Source organism: Mizuhopecten yessoensis, unplaced genomic scaffold, assembly GCF_002113885.1.
Source record: "Mizuhopecten yessoensis strain PY_sf001 unplaced genomic scaffold, ASM211388v2 scaffold10885, whole genome shotgun sequence".
Classification (NCBI taxonomy): domain Eukaryota; kingdom Metazoa; phylum Mollusca; class Bivalvia; order Pectinida; family Pectinidae; genus Mizuhopecten; species Mizuhopecten yessoensis.
This window is the reverse complement of record NW_018408770.1, coordinates 400942-426703: the sequence shown is the minus strand read 5'-3', so window position 1 is coordinate 426703 and position 25762 is coordinate 400942. Positions and strand designations below refer to the sequence as shown.

Genomic DNA, 25762 nt, shown 5'->3' with positions numbered 1-25762 from the left:
GCGACTTCTTCTCTGGAACTAACAGATGGATATCAACCATATTGGACTGGAAGCATCCCTCGGTGGTGGAGATTCAAAATTGTACAAATGATGGGGCTGACCCCCGTGAGGGCTGAAGGGCAAAAGGGGGCAATTTGGCTATATTGCTACAAAAACTTCTTTTGTAGAACTATGTACTGGATATTGATCATATTTATTCAAAAGCATTCATTAGAGGCAAGGATTCAAAATTGTACAAATGGTGTGGCTGACCCCCCAGGGGGCTGAGGGTGAGGCCAAAAGGGGTCAATTTGGCTTTATTTCTATAAACGACTTCTTCTGTAGAACTATGCCATGGATATCGATCATATTTGGTCGGAAGCATTCATGGGAGGCAGGGATTCAAAATTGTACAAATGGTGGGGCTGACAGTTGAGATCTCCCACCATTTAGCCATAAATACAATTGCTGAGTATAAAAAGAAGAATGCACATTTGCTTCCAGGATGGCGCTAGGGTCTGGCCCCACCCTTTGAGACAAAGTCCCTGGGCCATAACTTCAAAACGGTTGAGATCCCCACCCCAAAACTATATATACAAATGCTGGGCATAAAGAGACGAATGCAGTCATGATATTAGAATTGACCCCAGGGTCTGCCCCACCCTTTCAGACTTAACCCCTTGGTCATAACTTTGAAACATTTGAGATTCCTAAAACTATGTATACAAATGCTGGGCAAAAAGAGACAAATGCAGTCATGATATTAGAATTGATCCTGGGGTCTGGCCACAACCCTAGGGACCTAGTTTCTTAGTCACAGCTTGGGAACAGTTGTGATCCCAACCCCATAACCATACATAAAATTGCTGGGCATGAAAAATCTGATACAGATATGCTACAAGGATTGGCCTTCGGGTCTGGCATATTCCCTTGATCTCATTCGGAGAATATTTTGCCATGATTGCTTTGGTATCCAGGTGAGCGATACAGGCCCTCTGGGCCTCTTGTTTCCATTTTGTTTTTATGTAATGTAAGTGTTCAGTGTTTTTCTGTGTCTCAACAAAGATGTGGAATGCTGCCAAATGTGACAACCTCATATTGTCTGAACTGTTGGAATTACTTCCTCGCCCCTTATAGATATAAAACAGATATAAAGATTTTAGATAAAAGAGATACATAAATTTCAGAACCATTCCAATTTTGCCAAAAATACAGAATTTGCATATACCCTCACATTGTACAACCACATACTCGCTTTTTGTTCAGTGTTGAGACCTGAATTTACTGACACCTGAAGAAAAAGACATTCTGTAATATTCCACAATGTCTATTAAATATACAATATCAAATCATATACTCGTTTTGCTACAGTGAAACCTGAATTTACTGACACAGGACTAAAAGGACATATTTTGTAATAATTAACAACGTCTGAAAAATATACAATATCAAATTATAAACTTTCACAAGACATTGATTAATCACTGCATACAAACGACTATATAGAGGCCATGATGGTTACCCCCAGATGGATTAGACCTGTTGACCTACGAGGCCTGGTCAGCCAGGGATGTGACAGTTAACTGACCACAAGATGGACAATCCATTTGTAGGTGTTGCTGTAGTTCATTAACGCCAGACCGGTTGACCCTAACTCAATTCTCCTGGCAGAATTTACACCAGGGCTAGTTTATCTCACAGGATAAAACTCTGGGAATTTGTTTGTAGGTACTCCTGCAGGTCCCACAATATATATATAGATCTCCTGGTCGTCACTACCTTTTTACATGTATAGTTATGTTTGTATCAGCGAANAGATCCCCACCCCAAAACTATATATACAAATGCTGGGCATAAAGAGACGAATGCAGTCATGATATTAGAATTGACCCCAGGGTCTGCCCCACCCTTTCAGACTTAACCCCTTGGTCATAACTTTGAAACATTTGAGATTCCTAAAACTATGTATACAAATGCTGGGCAAAAAGAGACAAATGCAGTCATGATATTAGAATTGATCCTGGGGTCTGGCCACAACCCTAGGGACCTAGTTTCTTAGTCACAGCTTGGGAACAGTTGTGATCCCAACCCCATAACCATACATAAAATTGCTGGGCATGAAAAATCTGATACAGATATGCTACAAGGATTGGCCTTCGGGTCTGGCATATTCCCTTGATCTCATTCGGAGAATATTTTGCCATGATTGCTTTGGTATCCAGGTGAGCGATACAGGCCCTCTGGGCCTCTTGTTTCCATTTTGTTTTTATGTAATGTAAGTGTTCAGTGTTTTTCTGTGTCTCAACAAAGATGTGGAATGCTGCCAAATGTGACAACCTCATATTGTCTGAACTGTTGGAATTACTTCCTCGCCCCTTATAGATATAAAACAGATATAAAGATTTTAGATAAAAGAGATACATAAATTTCAGAACCATTCCAATTTTGCCAAAAATACAGAATTTGCATATACCCTCACATTGTACAACCACATACTCGCTTTTTGTTCAGTGTTGAGACCTGAATTTACTGACACCTGAAGAAAAAGACATTCTGTAATATTCCACAATGTCTATTAAATATACAATATCAAATCATATACTCGTTTTGCTACAGTGAAACCTGAATTTACTGACACAGGACTAAAAGGACATATTTTGTAATAATTAACAACGTCTGAAAAATATACAATATCAAATTATAAACTTTCACAAGACATTGATTAATCACTGCATACAAACGACTATATAGAGGCCATGATGGTTACCCCCAGATGGATTAGACCTGTTGACCTACGAGGCCTGGTCAGCCAGGGATGTGACAGTTAACTGACCACAAGATGGACAATCCATTTGTAGGTGTTGCTGTAGTTCATTAACGCCAGACCGGTTGACCCTAACTCAATTCTCCTGGCAGAATTTACACCAGGGCTAGTTTATCTCACAGGATAAAACTCTGGGAATTTGTTTGTAGGTACTCCTGCAGGTCCCACAATATATATATAGATCTCCTGGTCGTCACTACCTTTTTACATGTATAGTTATGTTTGTATCAGCGAACTTTATGTCAAGAGCACATACATACAACAAAATGAAATCTATTAAAATAAACAACAGTCATAGGTGAAATGTTTTATGTCATTATATGAAAACAACTCCTTTAAAAAAAAAAAGGAGTCTTAAGCTGATGTCAGACATTCAATGTCATTTTTCATCCATCGTCTTGAAAAACAAAAGTTTTGGTGACAGACTGTGATAGGAAAGTCTGCATTTGTGCAGATTTACGGATACCATACACACCATGCACCCATTACTCAAGCACTGAAGAGCTACAGAAGTCACACAGCCGATAATAGGGTCAGAAACAGATGTAATGGTGTGTTATCTTGTCACCTTAGTCACACATTAGTCCTGTTATCTGTCACATTAACTCACTCACTCCTGAACACACATTTGAACAGGGGTAAACGAGTTAAATTACAGTCACACAAACGCACTGTTATTTTTTTCACTAGTCACATCAGACCAGTCTTACCTGAATCCGATAATTGCAATAGGTTAACTTTTTTGTATATTGGATTACTGATTACTGTGTTTGTCTACAAACCTTGCCAAAATATTTTCCTTAGGTCGATTTAAGTGTGAAGAAAAACAAATAAGGGGAAATTTCATAGCTTGGCGATCAAGCTTTCGTAGATATTGGCTGTTGTTGGCCTGCAAAAAGGGCAGGAGTGCCTGTCTGGTAGTGAGACACTGTCTGTAGTGAGACACTGTCTGGATCACCAGCAGTAATACGGATCAAAATGGCACTAAATTCCAGCTCCTAGATCCACTGACTGTAGGTTTATATGTTGCATGGTCAAGATTGGTGTAAAGGTTGATATGTAAATATACAAGATTGCTGTATTCCTTTTTGATGACACTAAGTACACAAGATTGTTGTATTTCTCATTGACACGATTTAAATATACAAGATAGTTGTATTTCTCATTGACAACATAAAATATACGAGCTCTTTGCTTCCCACATATTGCCTAAGTTACAGAAGCTCTGACAACAACCACCCAGTAAAAGATCAATGTACTTTATAATCTCTAACACATCTACATGTATAGTATATAAATTGGAAACATGCTTAAAAGAAGACACATACAAATATTCATGAGCGGTTCAGAAATCCTTAGGACTACAAAAAAACGGATCCTAGTATTTTTTTCATGCCAGAATGAATAAACACATGTATTTGAAGGCTTAGTACCTGTCATGACTGCAAACCACTTTTCTATTGATTTTAAGAAAATAATTTAAAAATTGTGAAGAAAAAAGAAATCTGTGATGTTCAAATGGCTGCATTGTGGTATTGAAATGGATGAGGGCTTTCTTGGTGCTTTGCTCGTTTCTATCAATTACTGCATATCTGACACTGTGGTGCTGATGCAATCTTCTTTAAGAATATCTGACAGTGTGGTGCTGATGCAATCTTCTTTAAGAATATCTGACCCACAGCCATTTTATCCGTTCTATTTTTGAATTCCTTTTACACTACTGAGCTAAAATTAATATTTATCAGTTTACATATGAAGAGGTCACAAGTATCGGAGACACATCATGTCGATTTCACCTCGAGCTTTACAGACATTTGAACAATGAATATTTCCTTAAGTTACAACGAGCTGTCATTTACTTATTATAAGATCAATATCTTGTCCAAACCTTGATACATTGCCATACAATGTGTACTCTGTCAGGAGGATGTTTCGGGAAAGCAATGTGCTAGATATTGTTATCTTAACATTGCTGGCTGGCTGATTTTTAAGCAATATGGGTTCGGTTACCTTATGATTTTTTTTGTACAGGGTATGGCGACTACTTGCTGCTTGCATTATGTCTAAGAAAAATTGTGTGGCTATATTTGAAAACGAAACATTGAAACAAAGAGATTTTCAATTCCTGCTTGAAGGCAAAGTCCTGGTTACCGCGCTTTGTCACCGAGAATCAATAATATTGAATTCTGATATTTTTGTAAACTGGCAGGAATAGGCAGGGTATCTAAAGAATGTGCATGTATTTTTAGAATAGAAATGTCTGTTTTGGCATGCATGGAATTCTCATTTAAATTCCCATTATAGTGGTAAAATATTTATGTATGATTAGTTTCCTGTTGTCAAAATGTCTTTCAGTAACCAATGATAACTAATTTTGATAAACAGATTTCGCAGCCAGCGGGGTGAAGCTGCTGTTGTTTTATTGGCGTAATTCTGTTGTACAAATAGGATGCAGACAATTTTTCCTGTAATCACTGTCCCCCTGTCATCACAGAAGTGAGGATGGAAGCGTTCAACACCATTTTCAACACATCCATCTTCCAGACAGAATATTTAAGAAAGCATTTTGATCAAATATGATGAATTGATGTATGATAGCAATTCTTAAGCTGAAAAAAATATATTTGAGGTTAACGATCAGGAGTCAAGCCTAAAGATGTGAATGTAAAAAGGACATTTATCTGCAAATTAGGTCATGCGCCCTAAGGCTACTTCATATTGAAATGCCATGTCTTCTAGACTAAAATTCTGTCAGGCAAAGATTTTCACCATCTCTAAAACAAATGTCTGACAATCTTATATCCATTATACAAACAGATGTTGGATATGAACTTTTATTGTGATTTGATATATAAATTTATATATGTTTTCTTGAAAAGGTCAGAGGCCAACCTGAAATGGGGAACTACTGAGATAAGGTCATGATAATAATAATATGTCTAAAAAAGTTTGAAGCAATGCAAGATCTAGGAGGTCATCTTGGTCAATGAAAAACTTGTAAGGCATCACGGGTTGCAGGGAATGTCCCTGCAGGTAGGGCGTAAGGATGGTACCTGCTGCCCCATTGTATGATCGTAAGAGGCGATTCAATTTGGGATCTTATCTTTTCTTTTCTTTCTAAATAACTTTCTTCTTCCTAATGTCTCCCTTGACAATGCCTCATCTTTTCTTTTCTTTTACTCCTGCTTAATGCTCAGCAATTTAGGAGTGGGCCGGCCGACGACTGGTTCGCCCATTGTCAGTATAATGTGACCGGGTGGGTCGTACTGCTAGGTGTCTTTGGCAGTATGTTTCAGTGAGGAAGCACTATAAAGTCGGCATCAGTTCCACGCTATCACAAGGAGACAAACAAGAACATATCGCAGTCTCCCAAAACACACACGCATTCACTACACGCATGCATCTTGCACACAGGTGAGGCCTTCCTTAAATGATCATAGCTGTTGATAGGACATTTAACCATACTAAACCAAACCAAACCAAACCAGTCACAGGGAAATGTGGAGTTCATAACAAAATATGAAGATTACAGGAACTGTAATGTAGTAATAGCACTTAAAACAATGTACTGAGGTGACATGGAGTGAGGTGAGCTAAAGTGACAGTACTTTTACATCAAACTCTACACATGCCAATTTGTGTTCCTAGTACATTTTTGCCAGTTGATTGAAGTTCAATGAATTAGCCAGGCTATACCTGACAGTAACGTCGATGGAGCTGGCCTAATGTACCTGAGTAACGCCAGGAGTCTACTGTACAGCTTGATATGCTTGTTTTTTAGTCTACAGGGTTTCCAAATATCTCATTATCAATCACTCTTTGACGTTGTGGTAAGAGGCTTGCAGCCCTCTGCAATGGTATACAGTCTAGAGATGTTACATATATACATTCATTCATACTTGGCTGCACATGTTGGGATCCAAGCTTCTAAAGCCATGAGAAAAGCCATGCGGAATAACTGATTAGTATGACCCTGAATAATGTTTGGGGCATTAAATCAGTTTGTCTCTATATCTGTCTGTCTGTCTGTTTGACTGACATGTCTGTCCTTCTGTCTCTCTGTTACAGACCTTTGGACGTTTTATACTTGTGTATAATCTTGTCTAGGTTAAATAGTCCATGTGTTTCCATCACATTTTCTTGACATTTAGAAGATTATTATATCCTCACACAACGAGCCATTGTGGGTATATAGGGATTTGCCCTTCTGTTCATACGTGCTTGTCATAAACAGTGTCACCATTCTACAGACTTCTTATCCGATTGTCACAAAACTTCACACACGTTTACAATCATCACCTCTTGAGTTTGGGTTTCAACCTACTGAAAATGTTGCAATCTGTACTGCATATCTGCAAGTTTAAAACCATACACAGAACCATATCCCCCGAGAGCAAAGATAATGTACTCTAGATAAACAGGGTAGGCAATATATCTGATGAGTACACGATTAAAACTTCCACTCTACCTGCAGTATTGAACATGTTGAGGATTTACTATATTTTTTAGGAGGGAGTTTAGCTTTTTATTTGAAGTTCTTTCTTATTCTCATCTAGCTACTGCTAAATGTCCTTTGCCAAGAATGTGTGACTCTACAACCTTATATCTATAAGAATACATGTAGTTAGGATTTATTGGTCTTGTGGGATAGAATTTCCTCAGACCTGGGTGAGAAATTTCTCATAACTCACGGAGAAACGAGTCACCTGAGACACAAAGTTATTTTTTCTCAGTATTAGATATGTCCAAATGGTTATTAGATAACAATCGGGATAGTGTGTGTTCACTTAATCCCAGACACAGCTAGTTCATAGCACACCATTAATCAAGGGGTGGGCAATGGCCGCTGATGTAGTCGACCACTCTTATGTTCATCACATCATACTAACGCATAAACAACGCTCTAACAATAAGGAAATAATCAATGACTGTGTAGTTATTATGGCAAAATAAAAAAAATAAAAAAAATGTTTAGAAAAGAAAACAAATCAGAGCAAAGTTACATTTTCCTCAATAAAACATACATGTAAATAGAAGTTGATTTGTAACTTCCAGCAAATACTCTCATCATTGCTTATAGGCAGTCTGACTTGTTACTGTGCGTAAATGAGGCTGTTTGATATGCAAATGAGATTGCTGAATTGCACGCCCTTGTTGGTGAAAGCGACAATTGCATTATTTGGTGAATGTTTTGCCTTGTCAAGTATGGTCAGAACCATGTTATCAAGAGTCAGGTATGGTCAGAACCATGTTATCAAGAGTCAAGTATGGTCAGAACCATGTTAGCAAGAGTCAAGTATGGTCAGAACCATGTTATCAAGATTCATGTGTGGTCAGAACCATGTTATCAAGAGTCAAATATGGTCAGAACCATGTTATCAAGAGTCAAGTATGGTCAGAACCATGTTAGCAAGAGTCAAGTATGGTCAGAACCATGTTAGCAAGAGTCATGTGTGGTCAGAACCATGTTATCAAGAGTCAAGTATGGTCAGAACCATGTTAGCAAGAGTCAAGTATGGTCAGAAGCATGTTATCAAGAGTCATGTATGGTCAGAACCATGTTATCAAGAGTCCAGTATTGTCAGAACCATGTTATCAAGAGTCATGTATGGTCAGAACCATGTTATCAAGAGTCAAGTATGGTCAGAACCATGTTATCAAGGGTCAAGTGTGATCAGAACCATGTTATCAAGAGCCAAGTATGGTCAGAACCATGTTATCAAGAGTCAAGTATGGTCAGAACCATGTTATCAAGAGTCAAGTATGGTCAGAACCATGTTATCAAGAGTCAAGTATGGTCAGAACCATGTTATCAAGAGTCAAGTATGGTCAGAACCATGTTATCAAGAGTCAAGTATGGTCAGAACCATGTTATCAAGAGTCAAGTATGGTCAGAACCATGTTATCAAGAGTCAAGTATGGTCAGAACCATGTTATCAAGAGTCAAGTATGGTCAGAACCATGTTATCAAGAGTCAAGTATGGTCAGAACCATGTTATCAAGAGTCAAGTATGGTCAGAACCATGTTATCAAGAGTCAAGTATGGTCAGAACCATGTTATCAAGAGTCAAGTATGGTCAGAACCATGTTATCAAGACTAGAAAAACATAGTATAGTTGGTAGTATTTGCGAGGGATTTAATTTTCATATATTTCTAATTTTCACCAAAGACAGCACGAAATTTTATACCCAGCAAATATTAATACCATTAGTTATAATATTCACAGAGACAAAGGGGAAAATCTGTGTGTAGAATGTCAGTTTCAACCTTTGTCCTGGCAAGTAATGAAATTAACATGTCGGCTTCCTTGAAATTAACGCCTATAACAGGATCAATTGCGAACAAGATAGGATTGTAAGCATACTTGTAGCCTGAAAACATAAAATTGCAAGGAGGTAAATTTCAACTGCTAAAATGAATGTGCCGACATAATTGGAACATGTGCATGCTTTACTGAGGCACGTGTGCATGATCTGTCATCCAATGATGCAATGATTTTGACCAATGAAAAGAATTGTTTCAGCACAGACATGGTAGAATGACAATTTTACCTTCAGTCTCCACTGTATACTTCAGGAGAACTATTAGAACTGGAGAGCAGCAAGTCTTGACACAGCACTAACATGGGTGCTAAGTAGAAGTGTCAAGACAACTGTTAAGACTTCAGATACTGAGGCGTAAAGGTACAACCTTGCGTGTGACATTTCCTTGCAGGATGAGACTAAAGGTACTAATGGTATATCTATGAACTTGTGTGTGGCATTTTTCTCACGAGTAATAGGTGTGGATTACTGTGACATTTTGTTACGGATGTCATTAGCTTTTAAATGCACTGTGATAGGTTCACTTCAGGAAGCTCATATAGGCTACCACGGAGTAGCTAACTATCAAAAAAACATATTTGCTTCTTTTAAGAACACTGCATTATTGGATATAGGTGAATTGGTGATACAGTATACATAAAGACCATAAGGGTAGTTTACTTCTGATAGAAATCTAGAAATGAGCCTGTCTGAACCAAACACCATCTGAACAGATCAGTTCTCTTCTGATTTTATAGGTTGATGCCTTTCAAAGTTTCTGTTTATGTTGAAATAAAAGCAGTGAATAACATTAAGTTATGTATATGTGTGCCTTTGTCATTACAGTGTGTTATGGTATTTGTTTCTGTAGAAGAATTCCATATGAATCACATCTTGCTTTATCTTTTACAGAATATTTTAGTATTTGGGGGGGAAAAGGACGCCTAGTGTCAAACTCAGGACCAACACACTGTAAATCCTACACTTTATCAATGTTGTTCTCCAGGAACGATATATGCTCTGCATCAAAATGAGAGATGCATACCCTGAGAAGGGAAGTAACTCCTAGGCAGAATTACTCCTTTTGTTGTTGATCTTTTCTACAGCATGGAGAAAACTCAGTTGAATAAAACAGCTCTTGAAACTCTTTTTCTGACAATGAATCTTTTAGATTTCATGTAGTTCTTATTTATCTTTGAAGGCATGAACATATTGTACAAAAATACAATGGCTCAAGCTGATTTACAAGTTGAGCAATATATGTTCCTAATTAATTAGCATATCTAATCTATCTGATAATCCCTGTAAACTGGTCAGGCCTGAAAAATCCCTGTATACTGGTTAGGCCTGATAATCCCTGTAAACTTGTCAGGTTTGATAATCCCTATAAACTGGTCAGGACTGATGATCCCTATAAACTGGTCAGGACTGATAATCCTTGTAAACTAGTTGGTCAGGACTGAAAAATCCCTGTAAACTTGTCAGGTCTGATAATCCCTGTAAACTGGCCAGATCTAATAATCCCTGTAAACTGGCCAGGCCTAATAATCCCTGTAAACTGACCAGGACTGATGGTCCCTGTAAAACTTACCAGGACTGATAATCTCTGTAAACTGGCCAGGCCTAATAATCCCTGTAAACTGACCAGGGCTGAAAATCCCTGTAAACTGGCCAGGTCTTATAATCCCTGTAAATTGACCAGGACTGATAATCTTTGTAAACTGGCCAGGCCTAATAATCCCTGTAAACTGACCAGGACTGATGGTCCCTGTAAAACTTACCAGGACTGATAATCTCTGTAAACTGGCCAGGCCTAATAATCCCTGTAAACTGACCAGGACTGAAAATCCCTGTAAACTGGCCAGGTCTTATAATCCCTGTAAAATGACCAGGACTGATAATCCCTGTAAACTAACCAGAACTGATAATCCCTGTAAACTGGCCAGGTCTGATAATCCCTGTTAAACTTGCAATATCCCATGGTAATAAACCGTAAAACTAAACCATTTAACACCTTCAGTATCTTGAGATGTAATGTTTTTGTTAGTTGTGTGTAATTTGAGGATGACGAGATGGGATTATTGAACCAACGACTCAATACACTGCAGACTGCTCCGTCACAGGTTTAATATAGTCACTAACAACGTAATGCCTGTCTCTGTTGTAGATGATGAAGAAAACTCTCTGCTGGCTGGAAAATTTGAGGTAAGGGTCAATTCTATTACAGCTTACCATGCTTGACCAAACAGATTCCCCTATCCCTCATAAGTAGCCCCTATCCTTTTTCTTGCCTAAGTGTCCCATCATTTAACCATAATTAACAGACTCATGCCGTGCTTAAAAAAGTGTATATTGAGGAAAAATTGTTCATTGGCATGGGCTTTCATTTAAGATTGAATGTGTTCATGTAATCAGTCTTTGTTGTATGCAATTAATACATATTAAGTCAGTTCTGATACTTTTCTATCCAGCCTTACATGTATATTAGAGGTCAATTCCAACAGGAATCAAACCCAGAGCTATAGATAACTCATCCAGTCTCTATCTTATTGAGCTATAGGGAAATTCCCATTAACTAGGTCAGTAACAAGCAATTAGATGGTTCACCTTTATGACATTCTCTATCCCCCTCCCCCTTAGAAAGACCTCCTAATTGAGTCTTCCAGGGTACAGCAAGGTTAAAGGAGCTGTTGTACTCAGTACTCAGTGTTCTAAATGGTTACAAATGTAAATCTGATCGCTTTTCTATGTCTCCATTAGTGCCCAGTGATCTACAAATGATCAAGCTCAAGGAAAACTGTCTACTGCACTGTCAGTAACAAGCAGTAAACTAGATAGCTTTGTAGACAATACTGTGACACATGTAAATTAAAACGAACATTCTGACCCAAACACCCCTTGTTTGCATAGGAAGAACTACCCAATTTGTCTGACGACCCTACATATAGGCAATATAATGATATTGGTCAATTCAATTCATTGTCGAGAGAATTTCGTAATTTGTTAGAGATGAAAGTGACATATTTTCTAAAAAAGACATATTTTTACACATTTTCGTTTCCTTTTACACTTACCAATTCTTCGTCTTTTAGGTTTAAAAAGCCAAAGGTCAAATCAGTTGCAATTTTGATCAACATGGTAACCATATGATATGACAACTTGAAAAAAAGTCCATTACCCCCTGGGGTTGTTATCAACAATTTTACTGTTAATATTAGATTAACACTTTGTGTTTCTAAATATCTACAGAAAGTTCCAATGAAAGATTTCCACGCTGAGATTCGAGCGTTCCGAGATGTTGAGGACTTCCTTAACAGAACACTGCTTATCCTTGACCTTCCAACCACCGGGCTCACTCAGATTGTTGACACCATGCTCAACAAACTCCATAGCAACAAAGAGATTGGAATGACCTTCACCTTGGAAGAGGCCAGGCTTGCCATCTTTACACAGAATTCTGGTATGTCGTTTTCCTGTACTCCTGGATGGCAGTGTCAGACTCTGTATATTTAATTCCTTTTTGTGTTCCATGTGTTACTGATCTATAGAGGTTTTGATCTTGTCTCCAATGCTGCTATTTAGTACCCTAGCTTTCAGAAATCGACATACATGTTATTCAATATGCAAATATTTGATGATGTAACAGATTCTTCGTCAGTTCTAATTGGCTGATTTGCAGTTTCAGGACAATCTTTCTAAAATGCAGGAATTTTCCCTTGAAAGGATCTTGTTCACTATAAGTGGAATTCAGAATTCTGTATTGGTATGTGGTGGGTGTTTTTGTCCAATTGAAACATCGTGATTGCATTAGGCTCTGAATGTGAGAGCCACACGCAATAGTACAGGTCCCCAGCACTGCTGCCGTGGAAACCTCAGACATCAATGATGTAAAGCTATCCATGTTTGTTATCACTGGTGATTTTTTATCAGTGTCGTCTCATAGATTCACATTCCACATGCAAATTTAAGATATTTGAAATTCATAATCAAATATGCTCAATAAAAGCTAAACAGTGAGATGGTGTGAGAAACAGTGAAGGCTTGTATGGTTTTGTGTCTTGCTTTGGCTGATCAATGATTCCTGTAGTGATTTTGTTATGGAGGATGGCTAATTTCTACCATGTTACATACTGCTGTGAAAGGATTGAGAAAGAGCTAGCTGATCTCAGATTAGGAAGTTGCCTGGTGATGTCTTGCTGTAAGGTGGTACTTAATGTGCTGTGTTTTGTCTCCAACAGTTCATTTACTCAGCCGAACCATACAGGGCACAACCTTCAGTGACGAGTGTGGCTATCAGATTGACCAATCCTGGATCTGTATTTTGTAAGTTGTTATGTACAGTACTTCAGTTTACATTAAAATGAGATGAAAAGTATCTCCAGTGTGAGAAGATGACACCTGTGTCCAGTGACAACAGAGGACAAATTATACTACATAAAATATGTCATGTCTTAAGATTAAATTAAAAAAGATAACATGTGTCTCCAGTTATGAAAATAGACATGTATCTATGGATACGTGAGATGGCATGTGTCTATTGATAAACAAGATGACATGTGTCTACTGTTAAGCTAGATGACATATGTCTACAGTTAAGCTAAATGACATGTGTCTACTGTTGAACTAGATGACATGTGTCTACTGTTAAACTAAATGGCATGTGTCTACTGTTAAACTAAATGACATGTGTCTACTGTTAGACTAAATGACATGTGTCTACTGTTGAACTAGATGACATGTTTGTACTGTAAAACTAAACGACATGTGGCTACTGTTAAACTAAATGACATGTGTCTACTGTTAAACTAAATGACAGGTGTCTACTGTTGAACTAGATGACATGTGGCTACAGTCAAACTAGATGACATGTGTCTACTGTAAGAATAAACGACATGTGTCTGTTGTTAACCTAGATGACATGTGTCTACTGTTAAACTAAATGACGTGTGTCTAATGTTAAAATAAATGACATGTGTCTACTGTTAAACTAGATGACATGTATCATGTGTCTACTGTTAAACTAAATGGCATGTTTGTACTGTAAAACTAAATGACATGTGTCTACTGTTAAGCTAAATGACATGTGTCTACTGTTAAGCTAAATGACATGTGTCTACTGTTGACCTAGATGACATGTGTCTACTGTTGAACTAAATGGCATGTTTGTACTGTAAAACTAAATGACATGTGTCTACGGTTAAACTAAATGACATGTGTCTACTGTTAGACTAAATGACATGTGACTACTGTTGAACTAGATGACATGTGTCTACCTTTAAACTAAACGACATGTGTCTACTGTTAAACTAAATGACGTGTGTCTAATGTTAAAATAAATGACATGTGTCTACTGTTAAACTAGATGACATGTGTCTACTGTATGTCTTAACGACATGTGTCTACTGTTAAACTAGATGACATGTGTCTACTGTATGTCTTAACGACATGTGTCTACTGTTAAACTAGATGACATGTGTCTATTGTTAAATTAGATGACGTGTGTCTACTGTAAGACTAAATGACATGTGTCTACTGTGAGACTAAATGACATGTGTCTGCTGTAAGACTAAATGACATGTGTCTACTGCGAGACTAAATGACATGTGTCTGCTGTAAGACTAAATGACATGTGTCTACTGTGAGACTAAATGACATGTGTCTGCTGTAAGACTAAATGACATGTGTCTACTGTTAAACTAAATGACGTGTGTCTAATGTTAAAATAAATGACATGTGTCTACTGTTAAACTAGATGACATGTATCTACAAATGGCATGTTTGTACTGTAAAACTAAACGACATGTGTCTACTGTTGAACTAAATGGCATGTTTGTACTGTAAAACTAAACTACATGTGTCTACTGTTAAACTAAATGGCATGTTTGTACTGTAAAACTAAACGTCATGTGTCTACTGTTAGACTAAATGACATGTGACTACTGTTGAACTAGATGACATGTGTCTACTGTTGAACTAGATGACATGTTTGTACTGTAAAACTAAACGACATGTGGCTACTGTTAGACTAAATGACATGTGTCTACTGTTGAACTAGATGACATGTGTCTACTGTAAGACTAAATGACATGTGTCTACTGTTAAACTAGATGATGTGTGTCTATTGTTAAACGAGATGACATGTGGCTACGGTATGTCTTAACGACATGTGTCTACTGTTAAACTAAATGGCATGTGTGTACTGTAAAACTAAACGACATGAGTCTACTGTTAAACTAAACGACATGTGACTACTGTTGAACTAAATGGCATGTTTGCACTGTAAAACTAAACGACATATGGCTACTGTTGAAATAAATGACATGTGTCTACTGTTAAACTAAATGGCATGTTTGTATGTGTCTACTGTTGAACTAGATGACCTGTGTCTACTGTTGAACTAGATGACCTGTGTCTACTGTTGAACTAGATGCCATGTGTCTACTGTTGAACTAGATGACATGGGTCTACTGTTGAACTAAATGACATGTGTCTACTGTTTAACTAGATGACATGTGTCTACTGTAAGACTAAACGACATGTTGACATGTGTCTACTGTTGAACTAAATGACATGTGTCTACTGTTGAACTAAACGACATGTGTCTACTGTTAAACTAAACGACATGTGTCTACTGTTGAACTAAATGGCATGTTTGTACTGTAAAACTAAACGACATGTGTCTACTGTTGAACTAGATGACATGTGTCTATTGTTAAACTAAATGACATGTATCTACTGTTAAACGAAGTGACATGTGGTTACAGATAAATAAGTTGACATATGTCTATTGTTAAACTAAATGACATGTGTCTACTGTTGAACTAGATGACATGTGACTACAGACAAACTAGATGACATGTGTCTACTGTAAGACTAAATGACATGTGTCTGTTGTTAACCTAGATGACATGTGTCTACTGTTAAACTAGATGACATGTGTCTATTGTTAAATTAGATGACGTGTGTCTACTGTAAGACTAAATGACATGTGTCTACTGTAAGACTAAACGACATGTGTCTACTGTTAAACTAGATGACATGTGTCTACTGTTAAACTAGATGACGTGTGTCTATTGTTAAACTAAATGACATTTGTCTACTGTTAAACTAGATGACATGTGTCTACTGTAAGACTAAACGACATGTGTCTAATGTTAAAATAAATGACATGTGTTTACTGTTAAACTAGATGACATGTGTCTACTGTAAGACTAAATGACATGTGTCTACTGTGAGACTAAATGACATGTGTCTGCTGTAAGACTAAATGACATGTGTCTACTGTTAAACTAGATGACATGTGTCTACTGTTAAACTAGATGACGTGTGTCTATTGTTAAACTAAATGACATTTGTCTACTGTTAAACTAGATGACATGTGTCTACTGTAAGACTAAACGACATGTGTCTAATGTTAAAATAAATGACATGTGTTTACTGTTAAACTAGATGACATGCGCCGCCAGTTAAACAAATTGTTTGTGTACAGTGATTATACTTGTTCTTACATTGGCTATCCATTACACTGTAATACTAATAGTTCTATACAGTATCGTGTTTTAGGAGACAGGTACATGTAGCTTTTTTGCAGCACAAAGTGTTCCCAATCATCTGGAAACAAAGGTGGATAGATTATTGGGGCTGCATTGTATTCACAGCATGAAATATTAGTCTTAAAATGTATTGCCCTTCTGATAGAGGTAGTAAGGACTCTTGGCCAATGACAGCTAAATTGCCATCAAATTTAACTCCCAAAAATTTGCTCTAGGAACAAAATTACAAAAGTTTGACCCTGTGATTAAAGTGATTAAAGTACTGTGTGGTTTGAATATCAGAAGATGACAGGTGTCTTCAGTAACATCAGTTGACACATGTCTTCATTAGCATTAGTTGACATGTGTCTTCAGTAGAATTGAAAAACACTTGAATCCATCTTAGAACCAGCTAAACAAAATGGCACATGTCTCCTTCCCCAGAAGCGCTAAGAAATCTCTAGATAGCTCTTTATCTGTTATTGAAGTGCCAGCTTCACAAATATTTTGATTTTCTATGAATTTTAAATGTGTTTGTACAACAACAGAATTGATTTTGTAAGATACTTAAGGATATTGGAGAATATTAAAAATACTTTAGTACACTGGAGGTTTAGGAGAGCAATTTTTCCATCTGTAACGCTAATTGAGTTCCTTCCAAGCAGAACAACGCTCTGTAAATGTCTTGCAATGGGTGATTATAGGAAGCCATGGGGAGGCGGTTTTCTCTTTATGATGTCGAGGGAATTGGGGTATGGTTATGAAAGGGAGCTAGCGAGATGTTATTTTCTTAATGAAGGCTTTTTAGCTCACCTGGTCCAAAGGATCATGGTGAGCTTATGCCATACTGCATCGTCCATCGCCCGTCCTTCGTCTGTTGTCCATCCATCAACTTTTCCTTTAAAACACTACTAGTCCTGAACAGCCAAGTAGATTTTTACTAAATTTGGTCTGGAGCATCCTTAGGCCAAGGGGACTCAATTTTGTATAAACGGTGGTTGTGGCTCCCCTGGGGGCAGATTGGCGGGGCTGAATAGGGGAAATAGAAGTTCAATTTTGCTAACATTTCCAGGTGACCGATACAGGCCCTCTTGTTATTCCTGATGGACTTACAATGTAAGATACTTCAACCACAATTCGGTTGAAACCTGCCCATTTGTTTGTAGGTGATGTCATTTAAAGCAAATCAGCTGTTACACTTACAATATATATGCAACAGGAAACTATCTGCGGGAACTTCAATTAGCGAAATCAAACTTTTAGCACAGTGTTAAAAGCACAGGAGTGCTAAATGTTGGGCAGATTTCGACCTCACTTTCAGAATAGCCAGGTAAAGATGCAGGGCCCTTTTGCCTCTTGTTTCTGTATGTTAAGGAAAAGGAGTGATTATTTTCTCTTAAAATAAGATGCCTTGGGAGAGGTTTAAGGGTCTTGCATCAGAGATGTAGGTGCCCTTTAGTAACTTTCATCAGTCCATATGTCATTCCATTCTGGATTATCTCAGAATGAAGATGTCTAAAATTTCACATGGTTATTCACTATTCATAAAAGTTACATGTAGATGTGCAACAGTGATTTAAAAAGTTCATAAGTTCAAGGTCAAGGTCACTATTACTTAACATTAACATGACTTAAGATTTACTGACATATTTTCCTTTCTGACCAACTAGGGTATATTTTGGTGGTAAATGGTATTGGATGTATAATACCCAGGTATCTTATACCTTATTCACGTCTAATAGAACAGGGGCAATTACTGTAAAAAGTTTACTGGCCTTTTACCACTTTTCAGTGTTTATAAATTGGTGGTATATGGTACTTACTGATAAGTCTTCATGGTGAATAGGGACATACTATCAGAATTTCATAATTGAAAAATGGCTTCAATGACTTTCAGACTATACCTTCTGTTCTGTGAGTTCTTCCTTCTAATTTATTAAAATGGATTTATGATTTTTGCAGGTTGATGGAATGACACCAAACATACATATAACTTTGCTGTATATTTAGGGCAGTGAAATACTTCAGTCATTGACTTCACAAATCATACTGTTGGCAGTGTGTGCTTTTTCCCCATTCAGGTCCTATTTATTAATTTACACACCGTTGTTTTATGTGACAGGTGTGAGTTACCTAACCTGACCAAACGCCATGTTGTGATATCCCGCCTCCACCATCCAGCCAACCTGGGACCGACCAGTCAGGAAATCCAGTTTGTCATCCTTGTGATGACTCCAACAAAGGAGGTACGTCCATCCACGGGGAGAAGAATTTAATGTGTATCAGGATTTGTATTGATTGTTTACCTAGGATCTAGAAACTGTTGTTGGGTCCATCTGTTGACCTGCTGAACTGTTGTCATTTGTTTGATTTTCTGTCTTGTTTATTTGTCTGTGAGAGATAAACTTTATGTAGATAGACAGACTCTTTGATACTATTGTCACTTGTTTGATTTTCTGTCTGTTTTATTTGTCTGTGAGAGATAAACTTTATGTAGATAGACAGACTCTTTGATACTATTGTCACCTTTTCTAAGAAACTATATATCACAGGGGACATACAAACAAATGTTGGCTTTGTTATGTGTTTGATGCTTCTACTACACAATGTCAAATAATATAATATATAAAAAAATGTATGTTTTATTTACTCTGCAATAACCCCAGGATAGCAGCTATAGGGCTTATGACAGGATAAGGAAATAACATTTCTTGGCATTTTTACTGAAATACAGTAGATATTGGTGGGCTTATTACCAGATAAAAATGATGATACTCATTATTTCCTGAGCATTATTAATTCTGAGTTTTCAATGTATACTTCTTTGCTATCTTATCATCATTCATAGTAAGATAATTCTCTTAGTTTTGAACTCTTCAAGAAAGGAGATAAGATGTTACAGTAAGATAGCATGTACCCTTAATTCCAATACTTTTGGCTAGTTCAAGTCATCACTTATAGGCCAATTAAAAAGTTTGAGGAAACTTTATAAATCACACTTACAAAGTTAGTAAACTCCTTTGTGACCTTGTGACCTGAAGGAAATAATAGTACTGCACAGTGAATAATACTGTTATACAATATAGTAAGTATAACCACTATATAGTAAATAGGAGTACTACAGAGACTAATACATACCGATATTTACACTGTGACAAGCTTCTGTGTGCTTTTTATACAGAGACTAATACATACTGATATTTACACTGTGACAAGCTTCTGTGTGCTTTTTATACAAAGACTGATACATTATGTATATTAGTACTGAGACTAATACATACTAATATCACACATTGATTAACTAATCTACAGGTATTTTTATACAGAGACTGAAACACACTGCTATCTGTATACATTGACTAACTTGTACAGGTATTTATACACAACAGAACTAAGTGATATCTTTATATTGACGGAGATGTACAGGTCTGTATTGCTGTTGTACTTTTCAGAAAAGTACAAAGACAGCATTGGAGACTGGACAGACATTCTCCACGCTGTTCATGGACATGGATTTCCGACACCAGCTCTTGGAGGCCTCCACAGATCTCGACTTCAAACAGCTGCTGCAGAAAAAAACCAAACTGCTAATTGAGCATCAAGGCCTACCAGAGAATCGCAAGTCTCACCTCGTGTTAAACTCGTCTCCATTTGATGACGACGATGAGGTGTGTATTGTGTGCGAGGATGAGGATGAGTTTTATATTACGTGTGATCAGTCTTGTGTGTAACATATTTGAATCAGGAACAAGATGTGTGTATACTTTGAATAAATGGTGGCCTTTGCCTCCTTTGTTTTACTTTATATATCAATTAAGAAGTACCTGCGCAAATTACACAGGTTTTGACGGTAACAATTATGTCTATTGATCCTGTGTATTCTTGTATGTAGCTCAATCGAACAGTTTGGAAAATTGAATTAAAAGCAAGGGTTGTAAAAAGACAATATAATCCTAAATGTTTTTGAAAACATTTCTGGAAACGAGAAGTCATAGATGATCGTATGGGACATGTTCAGGTGATTAACTGTTAAATAAGTAGGGTACACTAAATCCTGGTTAAACTTAACAGATTTTACACCCTTGCATAAAAATGCAGCTTCTATAAATCAACTCAGCCTCTTTATCAATTTCATAAACATATTTAAATTTGATTACTGTCCATTTTTTACAGGGCAACCGCAGGTGTAATATAGGCCAGGGGATTTATCAAGATTTGAAGCGCCGCCTACCTCACTATCTGTCTGACTACAAAGATGGTAAGTACTAAATATCATTGTTTTACAGATAGCCAGGTGTACTATGTGAAATACATCAGTTTTATGCTGTTTGGTATTTAGTTGCTACGTTTTGCGGATATAAAAGTTCTTTAATGTGTATCCTGAAATTATTATGAGGTTATAAACTCACAAATCATCTGTCAATAAATGTGTTTTAAAATAAAGTGACTTGTTCCATTTGTACGCAAAGCTATGGTACATCACTGTTGCAACTTTTGACCAAAGGTACATCATTGTTGAGACTTTTGACCTTAGGTATGTCGTCATTGTTGAGACTTTTGACCTTAGTTATGTCGTTGTTGAGACTTTTGACCTAAGGCACATCATTGTTGAGACTTTTGACCTAAGGTACATTGTTGTTGAGACTTTTGACCTAGGGCACGTCATTGTTGAGAGTTTTGACCTAAGGCATGTCGTTGTTGAGACTTTGGACCTTAGGTACATTGTTATTGAGACTTTTGACCTAAGGTATGTCGTTGTTGAGACTTTGGACCTAAGGCAGGTCGTTGTTGAGACTTTTGACCTAAGGCAGGTCGTTGTTGAGACTTTTGACCTAAGGCAGGTCGTTGTTGAGACTTTTGACCTAAGGCACGTAGTTGTTGAGACTTTTGACCTAAGGCACATCGTTGTTGAGACTTTTGACTGAAGGCACATCAATGTTGAGACTTTTGACCTTAGGTACATTGTTGTTGAGACTTTTGACCTAAGGCACATCTTTGTTGATACTTTTGACCTAAGGCACATCATTGTTGAGACTTTTGACCTAAGGTATGTCGTTGTTGAGACTTTTGACCTTAGGTACGTCATTGTTGAGACTTTTGACCTTAGGTATGTCGTTGTTGAGACTTTAAACCTAAGGCACATCATTGTTGAGACTTTTGACCTAAGGTACGTTGTTGTTGAGACTTTTGACCTAGGGCACGTCATTGTTGAGACTTTTGACCTAAGGCATGTCGTTGTTGAGACTTTGGACATTAGGTACATTGTTATTGAGACTTTTGACCTAAAGTATGTCGTTGTTGAGACTTTTGACCTAAGGCAGGTCGTTGTTGAGACTTTTGACCTAAGGCATGTCGTTGTTGAGACTTTGGACATTAGCTACATTGTTATTGAGACTTTTGACCTAAAGTATGTCGTTGTTGAGACTTTTGACCTAAGACACGTCGTTGTTGAGCCTTTTGACCTAAGGTACGTCGTTGTTGAGACTTTTGACCTAAGGCTAATCTTTGTTGAGACTTGACCTAAGGCATGTCGTTGTTGAGACTTTTGACCTAAGACACGTCGTTGTTGAGACTTTTGACCTAAGGCAGGTCGTTGTTGAGACTTTTGACCTAAGGCACGTCGTTGTTGAGACTTTTGACCTAAGGTACGTCATTGTTGAGACTTTTGACCTAAGGCAGGTCGTTGTCGAGACTTTTGACCTAAGGCAGGTCGTTGTTGAGACTTTTGACCTAAGGCACGTAGTTGTTGAGACTTTTGACCTAAGGCACATCGTTGTTGAGACTTTTGACTGAAGGCACATCAGTGTTGAGACTTTTGACCTTAGGTACATTGTTGTTGAGACTTTTGACCTAAGGCACATCTTTGTTGATACTTTTGACCTAAGGCACATCATTGTTGATACTTTTGACCTAAGGTATGTTGTTGTTGAGACTTTTGACCTTAGGTATGTCATTGTTGAGACTTTTGACCTTAGGTATGTCGTTGTTGAGACTTTAAACCTAAGGCACATCATTGTTAAGACTTTTGACCTAAGGTACGTTGTTGTTGAGACTTTTGACCTAGGGCACGTCATTGTTGAGACTTTTGACCTAGGGCACGTCGTTGTTGAGACTTTGGACATTAGGTACATTGTTATTGAGACTTTTGACCTAAGGTATGTCGTTGTTGAGACTTTTGACCTAAGGCAGGTCGTTGTTGAGACTTTTGACCTAAGGCACGTTGTTGTAGAGACTTTTGACCTAAGGCACGTTGTTGTAGAGACTTTTGACCTAAGGCACGTCGGTTGTGAGACTTTTGACCTAAGGCACGTCGTTGTGGAGACTTTTGACCTAAGGCACGTCGGTTGTGAGACTTTTGACCTAAGGTACGTCGTTGTTGAGACTTTTGACCTAAGGCATGTCGTTGTTGAGACTTGACCTAAGGCATGTCGTTGTTGAGACTTTTGACCTAAGGCACGTCGTTGTTGAGACTTTTGACCTAAGGCACATCAATGTTGAGACTTTTGACCTTAGGTACATTGTTGTTGAGACTTTTGACCTAAGGCTAACCTTTGTTGAGACTTTTGACCTAAGGTAAGTCGTTTTTGAGACTTTTGACCTAAGACACGTCGTTGTTGAGACTTTTGACCAAAGGTATGTTGTTTTTAAGACTTTTGAGTTACTGTACATCATTGTTGAGACTGTCAAGATATTGTAAATTATTGTTCAACCTTTTGACCTATGCTGAGACTTTTGATCTTATAGAGCATTATACTTATGTTATGGTTCAGCACTATGGACCCTTTTTGTCTGTGATACGTAGTTGTTGAGACCTGGCTGATGGTACATCATTGGTGAGACTTTCTTAGATAACACTGTTTTATTCTTACTGTATAAAACTTGAGAATGCAGTGTTAATTAGAAAGCATGTTTTATTTTCACATTTTACAGCGATATGTACAGTATGCAGTGATTGTCGCTAATTAAGGAACATTGCTACATCTTCTGTACATTTGCAATACCATTACCTTTGTGATGATGATGTTAACAGAAATAAATCTGTCCCATCTAGAAAGATTTTAAAACAATTAGCTGTTTGCCAAGTCATTTAAGTATAAATCGATGCTAACGAAATGTAATTACCCTGCCTTGATTTTTTTTTAAATAAATGATTAGAGCACTAGACATGTTTTTAACCTATTCTGCATTTAGAGGTTATCATGAACAAAATATTCACTTTGACAATTGTACAACTGCAGAATTGACAAGATATGATATTTAGTGTTTATTGTTCGGAACAAAATCAGTCGCTATATATAATGTTGAGCTAGTCTCCTGGCTTGGACCTGTGCTGCCAAGTTTGACAGAGGCAGGTTTTCTATAATATATATTCTGGTTAGGTATGAAGGTGAGATATATGTGACTGGTTGGAATGCCTTGCTATAATGTCCAAGATTTGACATGTCAGTCAGATGGCATTGTTAATTTGGCCCTTATGTTATGTGACCCAATCATCTGTGCCCACACTCCTAATGTGTTCTAAGCTGGTGCCAAGTTGTAAAATCTCAATTCATCATTCAGTCAGCAAATCAATACAGTGGAACCTTGTTAATGTAAACTTTAATGATCTGAAACATTCCCTTCCCCGGATGCTTAACCCTTTCACCACTGTAGACCATAATGGACCCCTCCATATCATTACATGGTAGAGTCTACTAAAGTTACATAGGGGTGAAGGGGGTAATGTCCAGGAACAGACTGTTTAGTGATGTATCTGGCAAATCTTTATCTGTCATTTTTGAAACTTTTGGCAGATTGAACCATCGTGTCCAGTCGTAGCTTTCACTGTGCATGTTTTATAAACTGGAGATTTATCATTCTTAGTATACAATATTTGATTTAATGTCTTATCAAGCTATAATAAGTCGTTGTCAATCATTTTACAATACATATATATACACAATCTATAGCATCAATTAACATAATCAATACAATATGTGAACCTCAAAGCAGCGACCAATCAGGTGCTAGCTACTGGTCCTTAGGCACTTGACTACTACCTCCACATGTGTGCATACCTGTGTGTGTATCTGGAAGTGTTTTGGTTTTTCTGTTGTGTTCAGTTATTTTTCAAGTTCTCCATATAATTGTAGCAATGAGAACAACATACAGTTTAGATGATGTGTAGATTTTAGGTCTGAGGTTAGAGTGTGAGTTGTTGTCAGTTAAATGTTTTTTGCTAAAAAAAATCCACTAAAATTTAATCTTTTCAATAAAAATCAGAAGAATCTTTCTTGAGGGGAAGATGGTGTCTCACATTCAAGTATCAGGATCCCCTATTATAGCAAGATTATGTCATATCAACCGTTTGTAACACTGAGGGAATCAGCCACCTTAGTGTAATGGCCTGTAACACTGAGGTAATCAGCCACCTTTGTGTAATGGCCTGTAACACGGAGGGAATCAGCCACCTTAGGGTAATGGCTTGTAACACTGAGGGAATCAACCACCTTAGTCTAATGGCCTGTAACACTGAGGGAATCAGCCACCTTTGTGTAATGGCCTGTAACACTGAGGAAATCAGCCACCTTAGTGTAATGGCCTGTAACCCTGAGGGAATCAGCCACCTTAGTGTAATGGCTTGTAACACTGAGGGAATCAGCCACCTTAGTGTAATGGCCTGTAACCCTGAGGGAATCAGCCACCTTAGGGTAATGGCCTGTAACACTGAGGGAATCAGCCACCTTTGTGTAATGGCCAGTCGGCCGTCTTTGTCGGCTGACAAATGTACAAAATTCCTTTCTATATGAGGCAGAAAAAGGATTAAAATTGTTTATTAGAGATTGATGTGAGAATCATTGCCTGTGTGTTGGATTTTGTTAGGGAGTTTACTGCTCGAACAACGACACTATTGGCCCGATACGTGTCTCCTGTAGTCTCTCGTATCAGACTCAAGGCATCACTCCTCAAGTTATATCAGCATTTATCGACTGTGTGGCAAGCAAATATCAATGAAATGACACTTAAATTTTGATGTTGTGAAATGTTAAACTTCACTGGTTGATATTTTAATCTGTTGTGCAATTCAATAAATCCACAATTACTGCATCATAAACGAAGGGATCTGAGACAGGATTATGTTTTA

The 25762-nt window shown here is 37.5% G+C and overlaps 1 protein-coding gene across 8 annotated transcripts in view; it reads left to right on the top strand.

Moving 5' to 3' along the window:
* The window catches only part of LOC110463273 (sodium bicarbonate transporter-like protein 11), a 159737-nt gene that overhangs the window by 110199 nt on the left and 23776 nt on the right, over positions 1-25762 (top strand). For all 8 annotated transcript variants that reach the window (XM_021517731.1, XM_021517727.1, XM_021517730.1 and 5 more), the window contains exons 3-8: positions 11274-11311; positions 12356-12566; positions 13345-13429; positions 18761-18884; positions 20091-20306; positions 20812-20896. In XM_021517731.1, the coding sequence (XP_021373406.1) occupies positions 11274-11311; positions 12356-12566; positions 13345-13429; positions 18761-18884; positions 20091-20306; positions 20812-20896 (759 nt within the window). The remainder of the gene's footprint in view (positions 1-11273; positions 11312-12355; positions 12567-13344; positions 13430-18760; positions 18885-20090; positions 20307-20811; positions 20897-25762) is intronic.